The 22352-nt window shown below is 39.0% G+C and overlaps 1 protein-coding gene across 1 annotated transcript; it reads right to left on the reverse strand.

The window, feature by feature from the left end:
* Positions 1–16799: 16799 nt before the first annotated feature.
* Positions 16800–17833, reverse strand: kctd12.2 (potassium channel tetramerisation domain containing 12.2). Its single transcript, XM_063010577.1, has one exon. It carries the CDS (start codon positions 17787–17789, stop codon positions 16971–16973), a length of 819 nt encoding a protein of 272 aa, XP_062866647.1. The 5' UTR covers positions 17790–17833; the 3' UTR covers positions 16800–16970.
* Positions 17834–22352: the final 4519 nt, after the last annotated feature.

Here is a 22352-nt window from a genome sequence, read left to right on the forward strand (position 1 = left end):
AAAATCATTGTAATGTCACAGAAAAATGCAACTTTACAGAATCCAGGACTGACAAAACAAAACCCCCTGATGAGCAAGCTAAGGGCGACAGTGGCAAGGAAAAACTCCCTTAAATTACATAGAAGGAACCTTGAGAGGTGTTCAACAGACACAACTGTCTGTGTCTGAGGGTAGGAGGTCGATTGGTTTTCTTATTGCTGCTTCAAATGCACCCTCTGCAGACTGGTCTAGGCAGCTTCATAAGGGGTGGGGGAATCAAGGCTCCATATGTGATACGACCATTTGTGAGACTCTGAATCTAACTGGTGAAAAGAAGTGGCCGGCGAATGCATGTATTGAAGGGGACACTCGATAGGTGGTGCAAGCAGTGGAGGTATAACAATCAGGGATTCGGAAACAATGAGATTGAGAGAAAAGGGAAGGGAAACAACTTAACTGAACTAACACTGCTTTCCATACTGGACACTAACATATTAAATATTGTGTCCAAAAATAATGACCATTTTGCTTGTGTACTAATTAATACCATAAATATTTAATGAATATTTTTATTATTCAGATTTTTCGTCAAGACCACATCCATGAAAATTACGTTTGAGACGGAATGGAATCCAAGAAATTGACTTGAAACAGCTGACTTCAGTCTGGTTAATTATTTATTTAGAATGTTTATGCATTTTCTCCCCCTTTTTCTCCTGACTTTTAGCCCGTCCATTTGCCCGATTGCGTCACGCTTCCTCTCCACCAATGCCGATCCCTGCTCTGATTGAGGAGAACAAAGCTAACCCACGCCCCCTCCGACACATGGGCAGCAGCCGCATGCATTTTGTCACCTACACTGTGACGAGTGCAATGCGGATCAGCACTGTGTACAGAGAGACACACCCTGACAGCACTCTTTTCCCGTCTCTGTGCAGGCGCCATCAATCAGCCAGCAGAGGTCGCAATTGCATTAGTTATAAGAATCCCTATCTGGCTTTTTAAATATCCCACTCCTATCTGAACAACAGGCCAATCGTTATTACGATATGTTATGAAAAGCTGTTGCTCAGCCCAGGCGGCAGGCAGAGCTGAGACTCGATATGATGTATTCAAGATCCCAGCTTTGGTTTTAGCGTGTGTTTTTACCGCTGCGCCACCTAAGCGGCTCCCTTTAAGAGATCCAATCAGATGGAAATTAGATGCCACTAAATCCGTACTATAAGCTCTCTCAGTCTCTCAGACACGACCAATTACTACTTCTCTCGCCCTTACCATTGGTTTTCTTATATAAAAGTGTGGAAACTTTTTGAAGATCCCTTGTATTTATATAACACTTTTTACAATAGATATTTTCTCCTAAGCAACTTCACAGAATTCAGAACATTTGTCGAGTGGTCCACTGGAATGACTTGAATCACAAATGTCATGTGACCATGCTAGAAAGGTGGATTGGGTAATTGTACCATACTCAGAAAGTCCTGCTAGGATGCAGCTAATTATTTCGCTAGATTACCAGCGCTTGGATTACGAACTCTCCAAGGTTGAATCTCAGCTCTGCTATTGGTCGACTGAGCGCCCCCTAGCAGGAACAATTGGCAGTACCTGGAGCAGACAAAACTGACCACAAGTCTGCTGGGTGGGAAAAGACCAGACTAATTGGTTACACTAAAATTGGGAGAAAATGCATATATAAAATGGTAAAAAAAAGAAAATCTTGCTTAAATACAATAAACAGAACCTAAACTGAAAAAAAAGATAAGAGGTTGTATAGCTGTACAGTCGTATATATATAACTCTTCTATATATATTTCTCATTTTTCTTCTCATGCCCCTTTCATACCCATAGGCTTACAGATGCTTGTGATTGGCTACTGTTCTTAAAATCAATATAGGGGACAGGTATAACATCACTTCCATCAAAAATTCAGTACTAATATGCTGTCTGGACTACAAACCACAGATGACTATGGCATTATTACAGACAAAGTATATTTATGTAAGTATTTATTATTTATGCTCCGATGTTAACTGACAAATGTATTGTATTATATTAAAATACATTATAAGCTGGGTAAACATGACTGACACTGTCCACAGTCACAGTAGCGATGACTTCTAAATCCATTGCAATGTAAGGCCAGCTTGACTGTAAACAGTGTCAACCATGTTACAGCAACTTCTACATCCTTTTTACTGAATACTGAAGCTTTTGGCACTTTTGACACTTGGCACTAATGCATCTTTGGTTTTTAGAACTCTCAGAATTCTCAGAGGACAACACCACCTTAAGAAGAGAAGAACAAAATGCCGTCAAGTTGTGGCCATCCATTTTACTCAACCACAAGACCGCATGAAGGGATTTTACCACTTCTGTAAACAGGTAGTTTCTCTTCTCTAATATGTTCATCACAGTGTGTGCTGAAATCATTGAAACTTTTGGGATGAACTTGGGCACATACAGGTCAGTCTTGGTAACAAGCGTGTTTAAGTTGCATGTAAAAACAACCTGAAATACAAATTACCGCTTTTTTTTTTTACTTCAGCTGTTGTTTTTGGTCGTATTGTGCATAAGATCTTGGGGAGCAGTGATGAGCTGGCAGAAAAATAAAGGAATAAAATAATTATTTTATGCTGTTGGTACCACTGCAATCCTGACAAGAAAAATATGGATATAAAAAATAATTAAATAAATGACTAATTGTAGATTGTTGGACCCACTACAACCCTGATCGGGTTACAGCAGTTATTAAAGATAAAAGAATAAATAACTTTATAAATAAAAAATGTTCATGTCTTCAAGGTTTTCATTCGCATTGTGGACACATTGCAGAAAGATGAACAAATAAACAAACTAATACATGAATACATTTCATAGTCTTTTTATGATGTTAGAGACATAATGACCCTGACCAAGAAATAGCTGTTACTAAAGATGAATAGATCCATTAAGTTTTTCATTTGGATTGAAAGACAAAAGTTGTTCAGTCAAAGCCAACCATGTCTCACGTCTGTTCTTCCATTCATCCTTAGAACCTTTATTCTGCTCAGGGACACGCTGAACTTTTTCGAACAATGGCTGCATGAAAGTACGATCAAAGAAATTAATGATCTCATTTAGTTGGACCTGCCAAAAATTTATGAATGAATAATAGGATGTACATTGTTGAATAGAAAGTCACTTTGACCAGCAAAATGTGGCTATTAAAACCAGATTAACATATGGCCCAAAGCCACCATATGCTGTGCTTTTCATTTATACATTCATCTATAATAGTCATTTCATCCTTGTCAGGGTTGCAGTGGATTGGTGGATTGTAGGACGATTAATGAATTATGTCTTATTGTTGGACTTTGGATTCTGACTGGAAAAAGCTGATTATAAGGATGAATGCATGGTTTGTATTACAATGAGACGGGGGGGTCCGACTCTCCTAATGAATACTTTGTCCCCCAAAAAGAGGTAAAAACAACAGTTTAAGGGAGGTCATTAATAAGCTAAACTGTGTCTTTAGTCAAAACCTAGAAACTAGCTGATGTTAGCATTCATTGATATGCAGTTGATACAATTATAACGTGTATTAAACCAACTAAACAGCAGCTACTTACATTAACATACAGTTTTTTGCCAAAACAGCCCTGACCCGTCGAGGCATGAACTCCACTACACCCCTTAAGTGATCTGGCACCAAGATGTTAGCAACAGGTGGGGCCTTCATGGATCGAACTTGTTTGTCCAGCACATCCCACAGATGCTCGATTGGATTGAGATCTGGGGAATTTGGACGCCAAGTCAACACCTCAAACTCGTTGTTGTGCTCCTCAAACCATTCCTGAAGCATTTTTGTTTCGTGGCAGGGCGCATTATGCTCGCTAGATGAAGAGGCAACAGCCATCAGAGAATACCGTTTCCATGAAAGGGTGTACATGGTCTGCAACAATGCTTAGGTAGGTGGTTCATGTTAAAGTAACATCCACATGGATGGCAGGACCCAAGGTTTCCCAGCAGAACATTGCCCAAAGCATCACACTGCCTCCGCCGGCTTGCCTTCTTCCCATAGTGCATCCTGGTGCCATGTGTTTCCCATGCAGGTAAGCGAAGCACAAGCACCCGACCATCAGTAAACATTGTCTGATCTAATCTAACTCTGAATAATGGACAAGCACATTCTGTACAAACTAATAACACAATGTTCTTATCTGGAGGCTAGAAAAAGTATGTGAATCTCTCTAAAAATTAGGTGATCAAATCAATAAGATGATTTAAGAAGTAAGATGTAAGAGTCTGCATTCCAAAATTTCAGTGGATCTTTGATTGATTTAAGTGATCTTACAACTAACTCAGATTTGAGTTAGTTAATTGCTTCCACTTCATGTTGGTATGCAGACCAGACAAAACTGGTAATTGTGGGTGAACAGATTGTGGGTGCCATCACTCTTTCACTCTCTGGTACTATCTAAGCCACTGTGGTCGAGTGTGTAGAGTGGCTGCTGATGCAAACTTCCTGATCCGCAATCTCTGGGTTACATCGCTGAGCTCTAGTAGTCATGGAGTTGGTTTACTCAGATACAAAGTGTCCACTACAGTTTATGGTCTCTGCAATCAACAAAGTATATTTGCTCCCATTAAATGGCATGGCGCCATGCTCGACCCTTTCCATTATCTGCTCCTTAGACAAATATGATGTGTAAATAGCAGCAGTGTTGTGGCTTAACAGCAAAGGAGTCTGCTGTGGTAAAAGGATGCAGGCTGGGTCCGGCTGACAGAAAGGATACGGTCACTTAGATAACCACTCTGTGCAATTGTGGTGAGCAGAAAAGCATCTCAGATTGCACAACACATCAAATCTTGAGGTGGAGGGGACACAACAGCAGAAGACCAAGAACAGAAAGCTGAAGCTGTAGTGGGTACAGGCTCACCAAAACTGTAATGTAGTCTGGTTTGATAATTCTCGATTTCTGATTTGAAGCTCTTAGATAGTAGGGTCAGTATTTGATGGCAGAAGTCCAGGCTGTATGTGATGTAATAATGTGGGCAATGTTCTTCTGGAAACACTTCGGGCCTGTTAATACCAATCATTCATCATTTAACATTCATACTGACAATATGCATCCCTTCATGGACTCAGTTTACAGCTACCTCCAGCATGATAATGCAACCATGCCACAAAGAAAAATGATCTCACACTGGTTTCACAAATATGACAATAGATTTAATGTTCCTTCCCAGTTACTGGATCCAAGTCCAATAGAGTACCTTTGGGGAGATTCAAAGCAAAATCCTAAAGCAAGATCCTAACTGTCATGTCAACAGAGACCAGAGTCTTAAAGGAACGTTTCCAAAATCTTGTGGAGTCCATGTACATTTACATTTTTGGCATTTAGCAGACGCTTTTATCCAAAGCGACTTACACTATACAGTCTAAGTAATTGAGGGTTAAGGGCCTTGCTCAAGGGCCCAACAGTGGTAACCTGGCAGTGGTGGGGTTTGAACCAGCAACCGTATGCTTACTAGTCCAGTACTTTAACCACTTTAAAAGAGTGCTCTCAGGGTGTGTCTCTCCGTACACAACGCTGAGCTGCACTGCACTCGTCAAAGGTAGGTGATGAGATGCATACGGTATGCTGCCCACGTGTCGGAGGGGGTGTGGGTTAGCTTTGTTCTCCTCAATCAGAGCGAGGATCGGCATTGTTGGAGAGGAAGCGTGACGCAAATGGGGAGTTTTTTTTTTTGTTTTTTTTTTAAATTAGTTTCTATTTTCTTCTTCTGTGTAACAGCTGGTGAGGTGGCACCCCAGCACCCTGATGGACCAAACGCCTTTATTTAATTATTCAAACAATTCAAACCACATCTAAGAATATTTTGGACAGCTGACATATTCTGTCTGTCTCACCCTATCCCCCCTTACTGTATGCTTCAAAACTTTTGTTATGGTCAGTTTCTAGTCTTAATATTTCCTCATGTGCCAAATATACTGGATATTTAAGAAGTGGAAAAAAAATTATAGCAAATTTCCCAGTTTCCCAAATGTACTACAGTATATAACACTTACGCTTGTCTTCTGTGTTTTACTTCCAAGGGCTAGATGATTGACTGTGTCCCAAAAAAGTGAGAAAGGGACAAAGAAAGTGTCTCACTATGAGCTGGACCATCTGGTGTGTTCTCAGTTGTCGAAATGTCTCCGGTTTTAAAAAGGGGGCTCAGCGGAACCAAATTAAAGGCACTAAAAAAGAGCTAGAGAGAGAAAGAGTCAGATGCTTCATTTCTGGAGATAAATTGGACCTTTGTTTTATAGTTTAAGTTTAAAGACAGAGGACAGTTTATCCTGAGCATGTCTAAACTCTTTGACTGTTTTCGTTGCATGTTTTTACAGCAAGAAGCTATTTTTAGACACAATTCCTACATTAATTACTAATAAATATCTAATCTATCTGATCTAATCTAAGTCTGAAAAATGGACAAACACATCCTGTTGTGATCATTGTTTGTGTTCAAACAATGTTCTTATCTTGAATAACATTGCAGGATTGAAATGAGATTAATTAATGAGATGAACTGAGGAGTCTGATGTCTGATTCTGGATCACAATTTTTAGAGAATCTTGATTGGGTTTTTATTTTGGTAGCCTAGTGGTTAAGGTACTGGACTAGTAACCAAAAGGTCACTGGTTCAAGCCCCACCCCTGCCAGGCTTTCACTGTTGGGCCCTTTAGCAAGCCCCTTAACTCTCAATTGCTTAGACAATATACTGTCACAATACTGTAAGTCGCTTTGGATAAAAGCGTCTGCTAAATGCCAAAAATGTAAATGTATTTTTAAATAAAATGGTTGTCTATCAATCTACACTAAGCAAAGATTTTTACCAATATAGGACAATTTGTGAACACTCAATAAAATATCAAACAACATGCTAAATAAGTGAATCTGCTTTGTGTCTACTATGTGTGTCCACTATAGAAAATAAAATAGAAAGTGCCCAGGTGGCGCAGCGGGATATTCCGCTTGCACACCAGCACCAAGTTTCTGAGCGCCTAGGTTCGAAACTCGGTGTTGCCTCCGGTCGGCTGGGCGCCATCTAGCGGGCATAATTGGCAGTGCCTGCAGCAGATACTAATTGGCCACCGTATCTGCAGGGTGGGGGCCGGACTATGTGTGGGTAGGTGGGTCTTCTTACGCTGTGTAAGGACCCTGATTGGTGGAAGAGACGCCTGTGCAGAATGCATGGGCGTGAAGAGGAGGGCTGTGAGAAAAAATAAAATAAAATAAAATAAATTCGTCTGGAGATTTCAAATTCATGAAAATGTAGAAAGTAGCCAGGCTGAAAAATTCTCCAAGAGCTCATTCAGAAAATCACAAAAACACAGGCAAACATCTGTGGACCTGCAGACCTTATTTACAATAGAGAAGGTGAACGAGACACGGGTAACCAAGAGAAACATAAAGGCATGCACCACAAGAGAAAAAAAAAAGCCTTAATGACCCCTGAGCCTTTAGGAATAATGTTCTGTAGACAAACATTCCACAACAGGAACATCATACCAACAACCAAACACGGTGATGTGGTGGTGTTAGTGTAAAGGTGTGCAGATGCTTTGCTATTTCATAATCTGTGTCACTTGAACCATAAATCTGTTCTGAAAAAGAAAGCCCAGTCAGCAGTCCTTGCTCTGAAGCTCAAGTGGAACCCAGTTAAGGTACTGGACTAGTAATCAAAAGTATTGATTGCTTAGATTGTATACTGTCAACAACTGTAAGTCGCTCTGGATAAAAAGACTTCACCTCTAATGGATCAAAGAGTTTGAACGGACATAGTCAAAGTCCTGGCTTGAAACCTAGGCTGTAAACAGAGAGCTTAGGCTTGGAAGTCCTCCAGTGTGGTTGAATTAAAAAGATTCTGCTAAGTTGAGTGGGCCAAATAATTTCACAGTAATGTGAAAGACTGATCCTCAGCTGTCAAAACATTTGGTGGAAGTAGTTCCTTCTAAAGGTGGCACAACCAGACATTACGTTTAGAGTTACTTTTTCACCAGTGTTCCATAAACTCCAAGGTTTTTTTTTTTTAAGTTTCCACACTTTTTAAAACTCTATTTATTAAACTTTTTTTAAAACAAATTACATTACTTTTCTACAGTCACCTTCCAATGCTTTTTCCCAGCGGCATACCAACTTTTTAATGCCATCAGCAAAAATGTTTTTGGTGCTGATGCAGCTCAGCTTTCACATCATCATCACAGGAAAATCTTCTTCCCCTTAAAGCTTCTTTGAGCGGTCCAAATAGGTGGAAATCAGAGGGTGCCTAATCTGGACTATAGGCTCTCTCTCAGTCTCTCAGACATATAAAAAGAAATATAAAAGTGGGGAAAAAAACTGAACATTGCTAGCCAGGCCTACTTGTCCAGGCCTACCTGCATAATGGCTCCTATTATTGCATGCTTTGAAATGGGATGTCCAACAAGCTCATGGTCAGGTGTCCATGTCAACTCTATTGTTTGTTCGTTTATTAGGATTTTAACATGATGTTTTACACTTTTGGTTACATTCATGACAGGAACGGTAGTTACTCATTACACAAGGTTCATCAGTTCACAAGGTTATATAAAACACAGTCTTGGACAATTTTGTAACTCCAGTTTACCTCACTTGCATGTTTTGGACTGTGGGAGGAAACCGGGGCACCCGGAGGAAACCCACACGGACACAGGGAGAACATGCAAACTCCACACAGAAAGGACCCGGCCCGCCCCACCTGGGGATCGAACCCAGGACCTTCTTGCTGTGAGGTGACAGTGCTACCTACTGAGCCACTGTGATGCCACTGTCAACTCTAAATACGTGCTTGATGTGATGTTTTACTAGAAACTAACAATAGCATATTTAAGTGTTGACTTAATTTAACTGTGTTGTAATTACTATTAATAATCTAAGGCAAAACCTTGATTGTATGTTTGTTGTTTTGCTTTTTGTGTTATATTGTATGTAGGGCCTTAAAGGACTTCCTCTTTTTGGCATCTGTGTATCTTTATAATTCCAGTGCAATGCAAATGAGGCTTGTGCTTTAAATCTTAACCACAATGACCCATCCACATTCAGAGGTCACATGACCAGCCCTAAGTTCTTGTTCTTCTGTATATTTTAACAGAACTTTTAACAGAGATAAAAACAGAACGAGACAGAATGGAACAATCAGGCAAAGGGAGGCAGTTCCAGTGCTGTTGACACTTAGCAGGCAGTTCTGTCTGTGCCTGCCATACATAAACTAAACATAATACATAATTATTGTGACACTTCACTAGATACTGAGTGATCTGTCCAATGCTTCTATATTTAAATCCTGGGCAGATCCCATGGTTTTCAGCTAAACTAACCATGACAGTGATTATAGCTGACGTACGTACATCCTTTTGTGTGCATTTCATGCTGATGTGCATAAATGCATGGGGTGTTTACCAAGCCTGTGACAATTAGTCAACAAAACTGACAATTTTCATAATATAGATGTATATCTGTTGAAGTTTAACACTGACAGCAAAAGAAGCCCTATAATCCAAAAAAGCAGAAGCCAGGCATAATTAACTGACTACTGCAAAATGAGAAGTAATAAGTTGATAATATTGACCTAAATATTTAACATGAAACACAAAGGCTCCCTGACACGTGACAAGCTCTAAAAGTTGGGTTTACACAAAGCAAAAAACATCCTAAACTTGACATTCTTACAAGTCAAAAGCTGTAAGAGACTTCTATATAAAGGCAGTCTTGATATTTCAATTATATCTTTGACTGTTTCTTTTTTTGTATTTAAATGGTTTATAAATTTAAGTATTTTAATAAGTTTGTTGTGATTTTTCTGAAAGAGCCCCTGGGGTGGTGCAGGTAATTCAAGCTAGCCCTCCACCCGGAGATCCAGGGTTCAAATCTCAGCAGTGTTATCGGCTGGTCAAGCATCTACACAGACATGATTGGTTACAGTGTATCACAAAAGTGAGTACACCCCTCACATTTCTGCAGATATTTAAGTATATCTTTTCATGGGACAACACTGACAAAATGACACTTTGACACAATGAAAAGTAGTCTGTGTGCAGCTAATATAACAGTGTAAATTTATTCTTCCCTTAAAATAACTCAATATACAGCCATTAATGTCTAAACCACCGGCAACAAAAGTGAGTACACCCCTTAGTGAAAGTTCCTGAAGTGTCAATATTTTGTGTGGCCACCATTATTTCCCAGAACTGCCTTAACTCTCCTGGGCATGGAGTTTACCAGAGCTTCACAGGTTGCCACTGGAATGCTTTTCCACTCCTCTATGATGACATCACGGAGCTGGCAGATATTCGAGACTTTGCGCTCCTCCACCTTCCGCTTGAGGATGCCCCAAAGATGTTCTATTGGGTTTAGGTCTGGAGACATGCTTGGCCAGTCCATCACCTTTACCCTCAGCCTCTTCAATAAAGCAGTGGTCGTGTTAGAGGTGTGTTTGGGGTCATTATCATGCTGGAACACTGCCCTGCGACCCAGTTTCCGGAGGGAGGGGATCATGCTCTGCTTCAGTATTTCACAGTACATATTGGAGTTCATGTGTCCCTCAATGAAATGTAACTCCCCAACACCTGCTGCACTCATGCAGCCCCAGACCATCGCATTCCCACCACCATGCTTGACTGTAGGCATGACACACTTATCTTTGTACTCCTCACCTGATTGCTGCCACACATGCTTGAGACCATCTGACCCAAACAAATTAATCTTGGTCTCATCAGACCATAGGACATGGTTCCAGTAATCCATGTCCTTTGTTGACATGTCTTCAGCAAACTGTTTGCGGGCTTTCTTGTGTAGAGACTTCAGAAGAGGCTTCCTTCTGGGGTGACAGCCATGCAGACCAATTTGATGTAGTGTGCGGAGTATGGTCTGAGCACTGACAGGCTGACCCCCCACCTTTTCAATCTCTGCAGCAATGCTGACAGCACTCCTGCGCCTATCTTTCAAAGACAGCAGTTGGATGTGACGCTGAGCACGTGCACTCAGCTTCTTTGGACGACCAACGCGAGGTCTGTTCTGAGTGGACCCTGCTCTTTTAAAACGCTGGATGATCTTGGCCACTGTGCTGCAGCTCAGTTTCAGGGTGTTGGCAATCTTCTTGTAGCCTTGGCCATCTTCATGTAGCGCAACAATTCGTCTTTTAAGATCCTCAGAGAGTTCTTTGCCATGAGGTGCCATGTTGGAACTTTCAGTGACCAGTATGAGAGAGTGTGAGAGCTGTACTACTAAATTGAACACACCTGCTCCCTATGCACACCTGAGACCTAGTAACACTAACGTGTCACATGACATTTTGGAGGGAAAATGACAAGCAGTGCTCAATTTGGACATTTAGGGGTGTAGTCTCTTAGGGGTGTACTCACTTTTGTTGCCGGTGGTTTAGACATTAATGGTTGTATATTGAGTTATTTTGAGGGAAGAATAAATTTACACTGTTATATAAGCTGCACACAGACTACTTTTCATTGTGTCAAAGTGTCATTTTGTCAGTGTTGTCCCATGAAAAGATATACTTAAATATCTGCAGAAATGTGAGGGGTGTACTCACTTTTGTGATACACTGTATGTCTGGACAGCCTAGCCCGTGGAGGTGCTCTTGTCAGTGCGCCCGTTAGTGCCGATCTCAAACATCAGATAAAAAATAAGGAGGGTTGTGTCAGGAAGGACATCCAGTGCAAAAACTGGGTCAATTTAGGTATGCAGACCAGAATTGTCCATTGTAAGTTCACTTCCATGTCTTTGGACTGTGGGAGGAAACCAGAGCTCCCGAAGGAAACCCACACAGACACAGGGAGAACATGCGAACTCCACACAGAAAGGACCTGTCCCGGTCCACCTGGGAATCAAACCCAGGATTTTTTTGCGGTAAGGCAATAGTGCTATCCACTGAGCCACTGTGACGCCTGTTTAATTATTTTAATAGATTTAAATTTGGCATTTTGGAAAGGCTATTGCAACACCTTAATTTTAGGCTGATTTCACTCACACTCATTTTCTTAACCACTTATCCAGTTAGGGTCACGGGGGGGTGCTGAAGCCTATCCCAGCTTTTCAATGGGCGCAAGGCACACAGTAACACCCTGGACGGAGTGCCAGTCCATCGCAGGGCAGAAACACATATACACACACCCATTCTCCTACAGGGCAATTCAGTGTCTTCAATTAACCTGACTGCATGTTTTTGGACTGTGGGAGGAAACCTATGCAGACATGGGGAGAACATGCAAACTCTACACAGAAAGGACCCAGACAGCCCTGCCTGGGAATCGAACCCAGTACCTTCCTGCTGTGAGGCGACAGTGCTACCCACCAAGCCACCGTGCCGCCCTAGGCTGATTTCGCCATTTCAAAACCAATTTCAACCTATATCTTGGATCACTGTCTCACTAAACACCCATTAGTGTCCAGGATTCAACCTCCTGGCTGGTGCCTTTAGGTTGTACTGCAGAACTGATCATTAATCTGTTTATTTTGGAAACTAGATATGTCTTTAAGTAGCATTCTTGACCAAAAACAAAAAAACAGTTGCAGATTTGGCAACTGCACATTCATGTTTCAGTCATGGGGGCATTAATGTTCACTGAACCTACTGGAATGTTTATGAAAGCAGTTTGAGATTTCTTGTGCTTTGTGTGGAACACATTACTTTGCTTGAAGTATGCATAGTGTATACTTAGATATGCTGTGTCATTTAGACAATGCATGTATGAAAAATTCCCCACATTATTACACCACCCTTCCATATGCATGTTACAGCAATTTGTGAAATTCTTCAGCCCAGATGTCCAGTTTCTAAGGCTGTGGCCAGCGTAGCCTTGATTTTCTGTTCTAGGCTGACAAGAGTAGAATCTTTACTGTAGCCTGTTCACCTGAACTGTTGTTCACTTTAAAATGTGGTTCATGCGATTGTAAAAAGAGGTTATTTGAATACAGGATCCTTCCTGTTAGCTTGTCTGGCTATTCTTTTTTGACCTCTCTTATGAATGTAGCATTTAGCGGAACTGCCACCAGCTAAATGTTTTTAGTCATTCTGTGCAAGCTCTAGACACTGCTGTGTATTAAAATTCCAGGAGATCAGCAGTCTATGACATACCTAAACCAGCCCATCTGGTACCTGCAACCTTGCCATGTTCAAAGTCACTTAGATCACATTTTCTATTATAATGCTTGTTGTGGAAAATTAACTGAAGTTCTTGACCTCTGCTGTATCATTTTATGACCAGCTGAAGTTTACAGGTGTTTCTAATAAGTGGCTAGTGAGTGTACATAACCCTTGCAAGTCTATGCACACTTTTGACTTTGACTGTACGCTCATATGAATCATAGTCAGAGGACCATTGCCTTGCACAGGCCTAGTTCCTGTTCTCAAAGTCACAGTCTCATATCAGTTTCCTCACAGCCCACAGAGTTTAATCTACTTTCACATCTCTTTTAGCAGAGTACTTCCATTTCAGCGTGTTTTTACTGCGCAATAGCAATAACAATGCTAAGATCATCAGTTTCTATTTCGAGCTCTTGGACGTTTCGTAAATTCAGCTCAGCTACTAACTGACCTGCTGAGGATAGCTTGCTTCTTCAATTATCGCAGTTACCACAGTGCTTTTCGGCAGCTGATATCTACAGAATTATTCTCAGCATATTATTACACACTGGGTTTAATTTGAACGTCAATCCATAGCAGAGCAAAACTGTCACTGATTAACTAATATTTTGGGGGGGAAATTAGAGCTTCCAATTTTTAACAAATTACTTTTACTGCTATCAGAAATAAACAGTGATCAACAGCTCATCAAAAAATCTAAGAATTTACCTTATAGCTAATAGTCTGGATTTACATTAATTAATTTCTACCTAATGCAGCTTTTATTCTATCAGCCACTTTATCTTGGTCAATGTGGGTCCGGTACTATCTGGAATCACTCAATCAAAAAAGCTCAGCCAGCCGATAACACAGTTGCTTAATTCATAAAAGGTTATAATAGGGGGGGAAACTGTTGCTGTTTTACCATATTAAGCTACAAAGTGTTTTTTTAATTAAAGGCTGTGCTGAAATACATAACAAGATGGACAAATAAAGAAAACACAGCTAATTTAAATAAATTACTGATGCAATCTATTACCTTGTTTACCTCATTACAAGTTTTAAATAGGGACTAAGGATAAGTAACAACGAATACCAGAAATTCAAAAAGTTAGCACTGTATTTTATTACATTATGTATATTTTATATCTGTAAATATACTACTAGTTACTAATTAGATATACTATGTGGTACAGTAATGTGGTTCTGATCACAGATTCTGATCACATCCTTAACCAATGAATGCAAAAATGGTTATAAGATGTGCTTCTGGATATGAGATTGACTGTTCTGAGCTGTTTTTCATTCTCCGTCTTCCTTCCAATCCCCCCTGCATACGAGCCACACATCTGATGCCTCTACAAACTGTAGCACACACAAGACTTTATTTGCAGTCATGCAATGGTTGCTTTTAGACAAAAATCACTCATATATTAACATAAAGAGTTGTCACATTTAGTTTATTTTATAGGTCATGGACAAATGAGCAAACAAACAGAGCAAAGATTGAAGATTTCAAAGATTTTTCAACTGCAAGAGAAACAAATATCCTTATTTATCTTAGAAAAAACAGAGTTGGTTAAAAATCAGCAATCATTGCTGTATTTCACAAACAGTTGTATGTTTAGGGTTCAGTTTAAGGTACTATCGCTATCTGATACCATAAAAATGCTTCATGTGGTTTTGTGAGATCTAAACCATATTTTATCTACAACATCAAGCAGGAAATGAAAGTTCATTTTGAACTGTTATCAAAAACAGCACATTTTTATCACCACTCATTTACTATGAGAGGAAAAGTCCAGTGGGAAAGATTACAAAGGACAATGGCCTAGAAAATAATACAATGTTAACATAATGAAATGGCAGTGAGCGTGAAATGAAGCAGATGCCGTAGAGTCAGTCAACAGATCCGTATAAACACATTCCTGTCTCATCAGCATTTTGATTAGCATTCCCTCTTAGAAACACTGACAGGAATACAGCCATGTGGGAAAGGAAATGTTGTCTTTCCTACATGCCTGTATAACCAAATATGTCCAGGCAGGCCCATCTGTAGGTGTCAGTTCATCATTGGTATTTTTGCTGTGCTTTCTAATTTAGCTGAATTTTTTTACTTTAACAGTGAACAGTAGCGAAACAGTAAACAAAATGTGTTTATGTTAATCTGTGTGTACTAATGTACCACATGTACAAGACCTACCAGCAGTGTGGATTGAAAGAGTTCAAAGGTCTTTAAAAATAGGCACACCAATAGTCATCCCTTATGAAAATTACACTATTTGTGCAATCCAATAAAATACTCTTTAGCACAAATGAAAGTCATGATTTGTAAACCATGGTTTTATTATAATTATATGGAATGTCTGTAAAACCATGGCTAGAATTTACATGCTAACATCATAATTGCATCAAGGATGGGTACATAATAAAAACATAACCCGCAGTTAGGGCTGAACAATTAAACATATTATGATTATTATTTGAACTACACACTTATTAAAACAATCAAAATCAATCAAACAATCAATATCTTAGAATTAAAGCTGCCACGTGTAAGTTTTGGTCATTTAAGAAATTTGGTCTTGCAAGTAACGCATCTAACTCATGTAATGTGTCTAGTGCAAATTAATCAGATTGTTGCAATAGTAAGGTCATTAAATTTGATAGTAAAGTACCGGTAAAGGTTGGGTCATCTTATAATGACCAAGTTTGGATTACACTAAATACCTTTAAAATGTATGCTTTATTGGGTTACTGGCCTCTCTTTATAGAATCACAATTCCACAAAACAGGGCAGACTGGTGAAACCGCATTGGGGAGACCAATCAAAATAAAACTGTACTTCTATTAAGTACACAGAAATAATCTGTAGTTAATAATTTAAGTTACTGAACATAATTTTGTACTTGAACTTTTGAATTTGAAAACATTAGATTCAGAGTTTCAGTGCCCAGCGGTGCTATCAGCCAGTCGGCCGTCTACATCCAGACATGATTGGCTACAATGTATTGGCGTCCCAGCTTGAATATGTGACTGCTTTGCACCCTGTGATTACGGGGAAACCAAACCCACTACAACCCTGACCAGGAGAAAAAGGTGGTAAAACATAAATATGAAATGATTATGAAAAGATTAGTGATCACACAATTGTATCATTTAAAGCCACAGTACATAACATCTAAATATTTGTGGCACATTAATAAGCATTCAGTGTTTAATCGTAGGATTAAGGTTGTTATGTCAGTGTTTAATTACATGTATTAACCCATTCATTAATTTTACCCACTGATTTACATTCGGTCCTGTGTCATCCAGAAACTCTACACCCTAAACAGGGCACCAGTCCATCACAGAGAAACTCACGTATATACTCATTTACACCTAGAGGTTATTGTGAGTACCCAATCTACCTTCTGCATGGTGTTTGGTGTGTCTGAGGAAATCAGACACAAATATGCAGAGGTGATGATCGAACCCAGACCACCTGGACCTATGCAGCTATGCTGTACTTAATCTACCACCATGTCTATAATAAGCTCAATATATTTGATTTTTTTTAGGGCGACTTAGCAGCACAAGAACAAATAAATCCATTACTGATATAACACTCTTTTAAATTTGTATTTCAATCCAAAACTTTAAATTACATTTGAAGACAAATTAAAAACGGAATAAATAAGCTGATTTGTGTATTTAATCTTAATGTATTAAACTTTACAAAGTGTGAATGTGAATATATGTAGGCATCTTTTTTCCTACAAACTGTTTACACTGGTGCATCATAGTAAAACCAAACTATAGAGAATTTTCCTAAGGGATGACATTATCATTCTTTTTTTATAATCTTTAAAAGCTTGTGACTTCACTCCCTGCAGAACACATACTCGGTGTAACTGGTCCAGATTTTGTCCTCATTGGGGTCGTTGCTGGTGTAGGCGCAAGTTCCTGTGGAGCTGCACGCTACCATGTGGAATCCCATCTCAGCCAACCGGTCGAACGCCTGCTCCAGAAAGTTGTACTTGAGATAATAACGGGACGTGTACCTCTCCGGGGGTCGGTCAGGGTCCCTGCTCTCGTTAAGCGTGTCTCCGAAGACCTCTTTGGCAAGGGAGGTTTTACCGCAGACGGTAATCCGGGCCACCCGCCGGAACTTGGCATCGTTTTGGATGTCACGTCCGATGGTGTAGGAGCCGCGGTAACCGACGGTTATGTAGCCGGACTTGCGCGCATCCAGAGAGGGTGACCGGGGTCCAGTGCTGCTCCCTGCACTCGCCATGGCGCACGAAACCGCTGCTTCGTCTGGATCGCTGTGGAAAGCTTCATCATTGATGGAGTTCTCCTTGCTGACCTGAGCTAGTCTCAGACTCCGGGCCAGTTCAGGCAGCTGGAAGTATTCAGCCTCTTTCTGCAGGCTTGCGCGCTCCTTAAAATAGTCCGGCAGCGCCAGGTTCTTATCGCGCATATAATCCAATATGTACCGGAAAAGAAAGCCGTCCCGGTCTATAAAGAAGCGTCCTTTACTGTCTCTGGTCAGTTCAGACGGACTGTCCTCTTTAAACATGTTCCAGAGAAAAGAGTTCGGCACTGAGAGTAAAGTTGAATGTCGCGTAACATAAATCTGACCGCCGACATTGAGCTCGATAATGTCAGGGAAAGCGGTTTTATCGCTCGCTTGAGCCATGTCTACTCCAACATCTGTCCAAGATCCTCCAGCTTTAGGTGAAAAGAACCTGAAAATGACAAGTGTTCTGTTTTTCAGGTTTGTTTTTGTAGGCTGAACAGAGTTTGGTGGGAGGAGGAAATGGACTGTATTGAGAGAAGTTAACTCTTTATATTACAGACTCCAGCAGCACATCATCCAAAACAGACAGACATTTCAGCCTACACATTCACTTCAATTCAAATACTTGTAGTAATACTTAGACTTTTAGGAATAATTTCCTGAGAATGCAGATTAGTATGTCCTCAGTAATAAATACTCTTAATTCTGTATTTTTGTTTTATTTAAAGTAGTTTAAGTAACTTAAAATAAAAGTGCTATATAAAAATACAGATTTGTTCTATGGTTTAAAAGTAATACACTGATGACACACTATGGTTTACTATAGTGCAGTATGGTTTAACATGGTAAAATAGGGTTTACTACGATGCAGTATGGTTTACGAGGTAAATTTGTTTTTTTTATGATGCAGTATGGTTTATGGTAGAATAGGTTTTACAGTGATGCAGTATGATTTAACATGGTACAATAGGTTTTACTATGATGCAGTATGGTTTTATGTGGTAAAATAGGTTTTATTATGATGTAGTATGGTTTATCATAATAAAATAGGTTTTACCTTGATGTAGTATGGTTTAACATAATAAAATAGGTTTTACTATGATGTAGTTTGGTTTAACATGATAAAGTAGGTTTTACTATGATGTAGTATGTTTTAACATAATAAAATAGGTTTTACTATGATGTAGTTTGGTTTAACATAATAAAATAGGTTTTACTATGATGTAGTTTGGTTTAACATAATAAAATAGGTTTTACTATGATGTAGTTTGTTTTAACATGATAAAGTAGGTTTTACTATGATGTAGTTTGGTTTAACATAATAAAATAGGTTTTACTATGATGTAGTATGTTTTAACATAATAAAATAGGTTTTTACTATGATGTAGTTTGGTTTAACATAATAAAATAGGTTTTACTATGATGTAGTTTGGTTTAACATAATAAAATAGGTTTTACCTTGATGTAATTTGGTTTAACATAATAAAATAGGTTTTACCTTGATGTAGTATGGTTTAACATAATAAAATAGGTTTTACTATGATGTAGTTTGTTTTAACATGATAAAGTAGGTTTTACTATGATGTAGTATGTTTTAACATAATAAAATAGGTTTTACTATGATGTAGTTTGGTTTAACATAATAAAATAGGTTTTACTATGATGTAGTATGGTTTAACATAATAAAATAGGTTTTACTATGATGTAGTTTGTTTTAACATGATAAAGTAGGTTTTACTATGATGTAGTATGTTTTAACATAATAAAATAGGTTTTACTATGATGTAGTTTGGTTTAACATAATAAAATAGGTTTTACCTTGATGTAGTTTGGTTTAACATAATAAAATAGGTTTTACTATGATGTAGTATGGTTTAACATAATAAAATAGGTTTTACCTTGATGTAGTATGGTTTAACATGGTAAAATAGGTTTTACTATGATGCAGTATGGTTTTTTTGTGGTAAAATAGGTTTTACTATGATGTAGTATGGTTTAACATAATAAGATAGGTTTTATACACTGGCTTTACTATGATGCAGTATGGTTAAGCATGGTAGCATTTACTATAATGTAGTCTGGTTTAACGAGGTAAAATAGGTTTTACTATGATACACTGTGGTTTAACATGGTAAAATAGGTTTTACTATAATGCCATATGGTTTAACATGGTAAAATAGGTTTTACTATGATACACTGTGGTTTAACGTGATAAAATAGGTTTTACTATGATACACTGTGGTTTAACGTGGTAAAAATAGGTTTTTCTATGATGTAGTATGATTTAACATGGTAAATTAAGTCTTACTATGATGTAGTACTATGATGTAGTACTATGATGTTACTATGATATTACTAGTATGGTTTATCATGGTAAAAAGGTTTTTAAATGATGCGACCATCAATGCTCTGTGTTGTACCAGCTTTCGAGGTCTGTCCCTGCAAAATATCATGACCAATCACAAACTTCTCTGTTCCATTTGCACAGGCATAACCAAGCTGAAACATCTCCATCTGCAGGACAAACTGTGTCAGTTATGCCAAGTTCACGCTACACGACTTTCAATTTGTTCAGGTCGCTGTACAGTTCACACTACACAACTGGATCTCTTGCACTCGGGAGTCTTTTCAGTCGTGGTTTTCACACTACACGACTGATCGGTGATAGGGGGTTTCACACTACACGACTGATCGGTGATAGGGGGTTTCACACTACACGACTGATCGGTAATAGGGGGTTTCACACTACACGATCTACCATCGGAGGAATTGCAGACGAGTCTGTCTGTTCTCCCAAAATACGTTTTGTCATGAAAACAAACGCAAGAAGTGACGAGGGGTTTAATGATACTATGTAGTGGTGTTCGATACTGCAAAAAGTAAATACAGGGCGAGTATCGCCGGTACCAATACCGATACTTTTTACTTACAAAAGCAGTTTGTTTACTTTCATGTAGGGAAGAGCAGTGTGTCATGATTTATGAGTAGGGCATTTATTACTATTATGAACTAAGTCTGAGGTTTTTGTTCAGAACCAATTACATAATAACAAAACATAATTGATCTCTTTCATTGCACTTTTCTGTAATTATCCCCAAACACTCCTCTCTCTCAGCCTCTATTCTCTCTCTCTCTCTCTCTCTCTCAGCCTCTATTCTCTCTCTCTCTCTCTCTCTCTCTCTCTCTCTCTCTGCTACATGTGCCGCTTAGTCACGTGACGGTACCACAACAAAACACAGTAGATCAGGAGCAGTGAGGTGAGCATGTAAGATGTGAGAGGAGCGTCTGTACAAACATGGTTTCTATTTTCTTATGAAACGGGAGAAACGAGCTGAATGTAGCGGAGAAAAAGTAAAACTGAAGTATTGATACTATCGATATTTGGATCGATCCGCTCATCGCTAGTAATAAGGTTAGAACAGCCGTGTGAAGCTGTCAAGCCTAGCCTAACCAACTAGTTCACAACTGAGATACTGACTAAAACCCAAATAACTCTCATACACTAACTATACGAAAGACATTACAGCTGTGACATAATATCTAAGGTAAACAACACAGGTACGTGTTAGCTTACTCGCTACTGTTAGCTAAATCTGAATGAATTTTTATGACCTTTAAGTGTATTATTGTAATACATATATTTTTGTAAGTAGCTGCTCTCAGTAGGGTTGTAAATAAATTCAGTTGTTTAAAGCGGTCCGATTTCTTGTTTCTGGTGCTTTACAACGTTTACAACCTTACTATCATGGCGTATCACCACCAAGCGGATAACTCATACCACCTAGTTGTGTTTGCTGGGTGAATAAATTTGTAAATGTTTAATAATGACCGAATACATGTGTCCTTGTTCATTTAAAATAAAAAAATAAAATAAAAAAACAGATGCTATTCTGTTTACATTTAAAAGCACACAGTCAAAAGAAAAGAGGTCTCACTCACCAAAACACAAACACGGGATAAGAGCCTCACTACGCATGCTCCGATTCATTTGCGTAGGGTGCTCAAAGTGCGTAAGGTGCGTCCGTACTTTACATACGTATAGTTTATACTATTATTTCCATAAAATTGCCCCTATTTGTGTATGTGCAAAGCAAAGTATTCAAAAACTTACATAAAACTTACAATGCCTACCAATGTACTGATGTCTGTTAGGATTTCAACAACTTAACAATGCTATGGTACAACAACAAAACACAGCAGAGCAGGAGGATCGATCCGCCCACCCCTAATACTATGTCCAAAAATGCACGTCAACAGTAAGCGAGTGATCAAAGTTGTGTGCTGATGTGCAGCGTAAAAGCAAATAGGAAAAAGAAATGAATCTGAGTGAAGGCGTGGATTTGACTACAATATATACAGTATATATATATATATATATATATATATATATATATATACTGTATATATATATATATATATGTATATATATACTGTGTATATGTATATATATATATACAGTGTATCACAAAAGTGAGTACACCCCTCACATTTCTGCAGATATTTAAGTATATCTTTTCATGGGACAACACTGACAAAATGACACTTTGACACAATGAAAAGTAGTCTGTGTGCAGCTTATATAACAGTGTAAATTTATTCTTCCCTCAAAATAACTCAATATACAGCCATTATTGTCTAAACCACTGGCAACAAAAGTGAGTACACCCCTAAGAGACTACACCCCTAAATGTCCAAATTGAGCACTGCTTGTCATTTTCCCTCCAAAATGTCATGTGACTCGTTAGTGTTACTAGGTCTCAGGTGTGCATAGGGAGCAGGTGTGTTCAATTTAGTAGTACATCTCTCACACTCTCTCATACTGGTCACTGAAAGTTCCAACATGGCACCTCATGGCAAAGAACTCTCTGAGGATCTTAAAAGATGAATTGTTGCACTACATGAAGATGGCCAAGGCTACAAGAAGATTGCCAACACCCTGAAACTGAGCTGCAGCACAGTGGC

This window comes from Trichomycterus rosablanca, chromosome 15 (genome assembly GCF_030014385.1).
Source record: "Trichomycterus rosablanca isolate fTriRos1 chromosome 15, fTriRos1.hap1, whole genome shotgun sequence".
Classification (NCBI taxonomy): domain Eukaryota; kingdom Metazoa; phylum Chordata; class Actinopteri; order Siluriformes; family Trichomycteridae; genus Trichomycterus; species Trichomycterus rosablanca.